This window comes from Glossina fuscipes, unplaced genomic scaffold, assembly GCF_014805625.2.
Source record: "Glossina fuscipes isolate IAEA_lab_2018 unplaced genomic scaffold, Yale_Gfus_2 59, whole genome shotgun sequence".
In the NCBI taxonomy this organism is placed as follows: Eukaryota; Metazoa; Arthropoda; class Insecta; order Diptera; family Glossinidae; genus Glossina; species Glossina fuscipes.
This window is the reverse complement of record NW_023998431.1, coordinates 749,294-754,206: the sequence shown is the minus strand read 5'-3', so window position 1 is coordinate 754,206 and position 4,913 is coordinate 749,294. Positions and strand designations below refer to the sequence as shown.

The 4,913-nt window shown below is 32.9% G+C and overlaps 1 protein-coding gene across 2 annotated transcripts in view; it reads left to right on the top strand.

The window, feature by feature from the left end:
• The first annotated feature begins 3,496 nt into the window (after positions 1–3,496).
• LOC119637381 (band 7 protein AGAP004871-like) overlaps positions 3,497–4,913 on the top strand; it is a 16,673-nt gene continuing 15,256 nt past the window's right edge. For both annotated transcript variants that reach the window (XM_038033376.1, XM_038033375.1), the window contains exon 1: positions 3,497–3,684. In XM_038033376.1, coding sequence (XP_037889304.1) covers positions 3,558–3,684 — 127 coding nt within the window. In that variant the 5' untranslated portion in view covers positions 3,497–3,557. The remainder of the gene's footprint in view (positions 3,685–4,913) is intronic.

Here is a 4,913-nt window from a genome sequence, read left to right as displayed (position 1 = left end):
AGGTGCGTTCATGTGCGCACAATGAGAACATTTGTATTACAAAAATACAAATACGTATATTGTCGATATGATATAAATTTCTGATTTGTTTTGATTACACTGAAATGTTTATGTTTCATTCATTGTTCAGATAAGCGAAACAATCATACACACAATTGCATTTAGGTTCGCGCATATATATAAGTATATGCATAGCAAACATAAAAAAAAAAAGTAAACAAAAAGTTACACACAAACGCATTCATATTTCACATAGTCCCTCATATATGAATTAATATATGAATTACCGATCACAACTTAATTTAAAAAATATTTTAAAAATACGAAGGTTGTATGGCAAGTTAAGGGATTTATTTATTCTTATTCTTATTATTATTTTCTTATATATACATAAAATATAAGGTCAATGTGCAGTCAATGTGCAGAATAACGTTAAACGAGATATAATGTCAAGCCGTTAAACCTACACAAAATTAGGTTAAATGCCTGTAACACAAGGATGATTTCTTAATCACGATATTTAATTTTATGTAGCTCCATGTACTTGATTCGATAAATTATTAATAAAAATATTGATAAGAAACTATATATCCGTACATATGGAGTATTAATTCTCTCATAATAATAAAGTTAGTCTGGTTAGTCAATATAACAGATAAGTGAAGTGCAGTAAGCAAGTGAAAGCTTTATAATGGAGCACGGCACACCGCTAAATACCAGAAACTAACATCTCAGTTATCCATGCAAAGGCTTTTGAAAATAAGGTATTATATCGGGAATGGTTGAGGAAGTGAACCGATCCAAACCATTCTCGATAGCATTCGTCTTTGGGTCAAAGCACGTCAGTGTATCAAATTCCATCAAAATATCTTAAAAATTGCGATAGACAGATAGATAGAGTGACGCCCAGGCTTAGACCGATTCAGAAAATGATTCTGATGCGAGGGATTTATCTTAAGCCCTTCCGCGTGTTACATACGTACGTACAATTTTAATATACCCTGTAGGGTATATTAACATCCTCAATGATAGATAATACAATGATTGATATCATGAATGCTTGAGAAATTGTATTAATTCTGATTTAAAAATATCATTAAATAATACAATTATCGACACCGCATGGAATCGCTAAATAGACGGAAAATTATTTTATACGGAAACCATTAGTGCTCCGTAACCGATAGAACATAGCTTTATTAAAATTGATCTGCCAAAGTGAACCTATTTCAGGCTTACACTTTTTTCGTTTTTCTTTCTCTTGTTTGAATATCTATTTGTCTCCTTTTTATGGTCACAATGTCCACAGTCGAGACGTTATTTGGACTTTGTAACTCAATTGTTTGTTTTTTAAAAAAGAGAGTAACTAATTAACCACGCCTACCCAATATTATCGTGCATCGAAATTTATATGTTATTTCAATACCTTTGCCTTGGCCCATTTAAAATTTGCAATGCGCCTAAACATTTTCGCCTGTTCGTTTGTCCACCTGTCTGTTTATGCAACTTTGTAGTGTTTATGGTAAACATCGCTAACGGGAGCGAAAATTGACCTAAACATTTTAAAGGGTGCGCCTGTAACGCTCATATGCCTGTACGACAAAACCTTTGTTTGGAAAATAGAAGAAACCAGCTACTCCGCCCACTCCATATTATAGGGCACGAAAATCTCGTTCTTCTACTTCTTTTCTCTCTTTTAGCATAATAGTGATATAGGTATAAAAAAACTCTGACCCCGATCGAATATAATTTTTTTTTTTTTTTTTTGATATGCAAGTGTGTAAAAAAAATTAAAGCTGCATATAAAATCCATTTTCTATGGATTATTAGATTGTAAAAATTTGAAAGATCGCTTAAAAGGTTAACGCGCGAAGATACCATACCTGCAATTTTGAGCAAATCAATTTAATCTTTGCTTGCGACGAGAAACTGAGCATAAAGTGGCTTTGGGCACCAGATGTAAATGATTAGGATATGATAGGCTAAACAAAAACAATCTTATGAGTTCCACAATTATTTCTTCAAAAGAAGAAGAAAAAGAAGAAATAACTTCTCATAACTATTGGCCGAAAACAATTCTTATGCCATCAAAAATCGCTTCAAAAATTATTAAGAAGAAGATGCCAAAAAAAAGAAGGATACTTTTCACGCCAGTATCGCGTCTCTTAATTCCATATGACGGGACGGGATACATTCCTCTGCAATGAAAATATCTTACAAAGAACTTTTCAAGACTGTTTGCTTACTTACTTAAGTTGTTTCTTGGATCTGATAAATATTTCATTGACGGGGTGTATTTGTTAATGCACTGAGGTCAACATATATTTGTGGGCAATATTTGTGTACAGATTTGATCATTTTCAGATTCATATATGCTGGCTGTAGAGATTGCAAATTATTTTTCCTATTTTTCAGCTTTTTCTCAAACTTGATATAAGGCAATCAATCATTCGAAAGAAAAAACTTCAGTTCCTTATCAAAAGGGAAAGAAACGAATATCCTTGGCCACTTGTGGTGCAAGGTATATGAAGCTTGTGCTGATATATGTCCCACCTTTCATTTAAATTAGTCGATTCAGGTTCACGCTGTCCATCTTGTTTCCTGTGCTCGTTCTACAAATCACAATTTTTCATTACGTCGGCTTGTTTTGGCTCAAGGGCGAATCCCAAAATAATTCCAGTGTATTTCCTCATTTTAAAAAATCATTAGCTGCATTAAATGCGGTGGCATAGGATAATTAAAGATGGTCCGTGTCCCGCTGTGTCACTTGCTTTTTGAACTTAATCTGAGGATAGAATAATAAAAGGAAAATTGAAGTCAAGTAAGTTTGTGATCGCATTGAGTATTTATGATTTCAACGGAAGCAGACACGCACACATGGCTAAATCTAGTTCACGATTATCACGAACAATAATCGAATTCATTTATATGTTTTTTTTTTGTTTTTATATTATTCTTGTTATAAATTTAGCCAGAGAATCAAATTCTACGGCTGAATTCTTAAAGCACTAGCATCTAAGGCTTTCGGCTTTATTAAAAACTCTACCGACAATTGAGTTGCTAGTCGAGACTCTTGCCTACTCGGCCACTCAGGCGGATTGTTTTTATAATAAATTACAAGCGTACGACAAATCTAACCCATTGCGTTGGATATAATAAAAGAATAATCGTCGTCTATCGTTACTTATTACACGGCCCCCGTAAATTATAACTTCTTAAGCTCACAACTTATCTCTATCTCACCCACTGCTCTCTCCCGCTCTCTCTAAATCGAAAACAATTTCTAATATAAACATCAAAAAAAAAAAAAAAAAAAATTCTTTACTGGCAAAAATTATGGACTTGTATGCACATAATAAATATACTTCGATGCATATAGTCACACACACACACACACACACACACACACACAAGCACATACACACGAAACGATTACTGATTCTCTAGCTAGATGTGGACAGAATATTTATTTCTAACGATATCAGTTAAGTCAGTTCTTGTTTCGTCGCCGCCGCGTTTAGTGTATACAGTTATTTTTCTTAATTGCTTTAACAGATATGAATGCATCTTCGAAATTACAAAATCGTCCAACCAATTCAACGGATAATTTAAGGTACCCTAACGCGGATCTCCACTCGCATAGAATAGAAATTCCTTCTATCACGTATCAAGGATTGAAAACATGTATGTCTTGAAATTTTTCTTATTTAGTTAAAAAACGCTCTATTTGAACGTTATGTTATTAAGAAAGCATTTAATTTCTCAAGAAAACTCAAACTCACTGATGTAAAATTTACAATTTTCACATCATTTGAATTTTTCTTTTTCTTTTGTTTTTAGAAATTCGTCCACCGATTTTTGCTTTTCTTTTTTTTTTACTGCGTTTTCACACTCCATAGGGCAATAGAGACAGAGAAGAGTATTCTAAAGATTTTATTAAACATGAACTAAACTGAAAACAGATCGTATACAAATAATAATAAAATTCTTACAATAAGGCATCAGCATCAGTGATGCTAGAAAATCGTCAGTAATAAAAAATGAAAGCAAATGCAAAAAAATAAAAAAAGCTCCGAAACATAAAGTAAAAACCGAACCTAACCTCTTGGTTGTTAGCCAAAATCAAAATTTTCATTAGAACATAAATGCTTCGCACACTTCCCTCCTTTTCAAGTCACATTTATTGATTCGTGCCTTCAGGAACTTTTTGCAACCTTTTACATAAGTATTTTCATCTGTTTCATAGTGTTTCTAGTATTATATATTAAGGTAAACGTTTGCACGGATTCTGATAGAAATTTACAAACATCACGTATGTCGTATCAGATTATTTTTATACCCTACAGCAACTGTGTTATATTAAGCTTGTATGGATAGATGGACAGACAACTTTTATTACGCTAATCGATTCAGCAACACTTTCCGAATCAATCTAAGCTTGTCTACCAGCCCGTCTACCTGCCCGTCTGATTTTCTTGTCTTCAACCTATACGTCACAGATTTTAAAGTATTATAATGAAATTTAAACACATTCTCGAACTCTCCTTTTATAACACCTTGAAAAGTCATTATATGAAAAAAGTTTTAATTTTCAAAATTTCTTCACAAAAGACGCTGAGTAATAGTTGTTCGATATTCTAAATTGCTATGAAAAATGTGGTTCAGTTGGTGTCATTTTTGAATCCCCTCCCATCTAATCGTTCCTACGAAAACTGAGTCTTTACATAGTAAAAAGATTCCATTCTCAATTTTTTTTAGCAAAAATTGCTTCACAATGGTGAATCACGCAATGGATCTGTTTCTTAGACCCCATTTCTTATAAGAGCTTCCATGAATGGTAGGCCCTTTAAGGAAAGGTTCAATTTTTCATATCTTATGATGAAAATTAATCCATAGTAGCTTTTCCGAAAAAA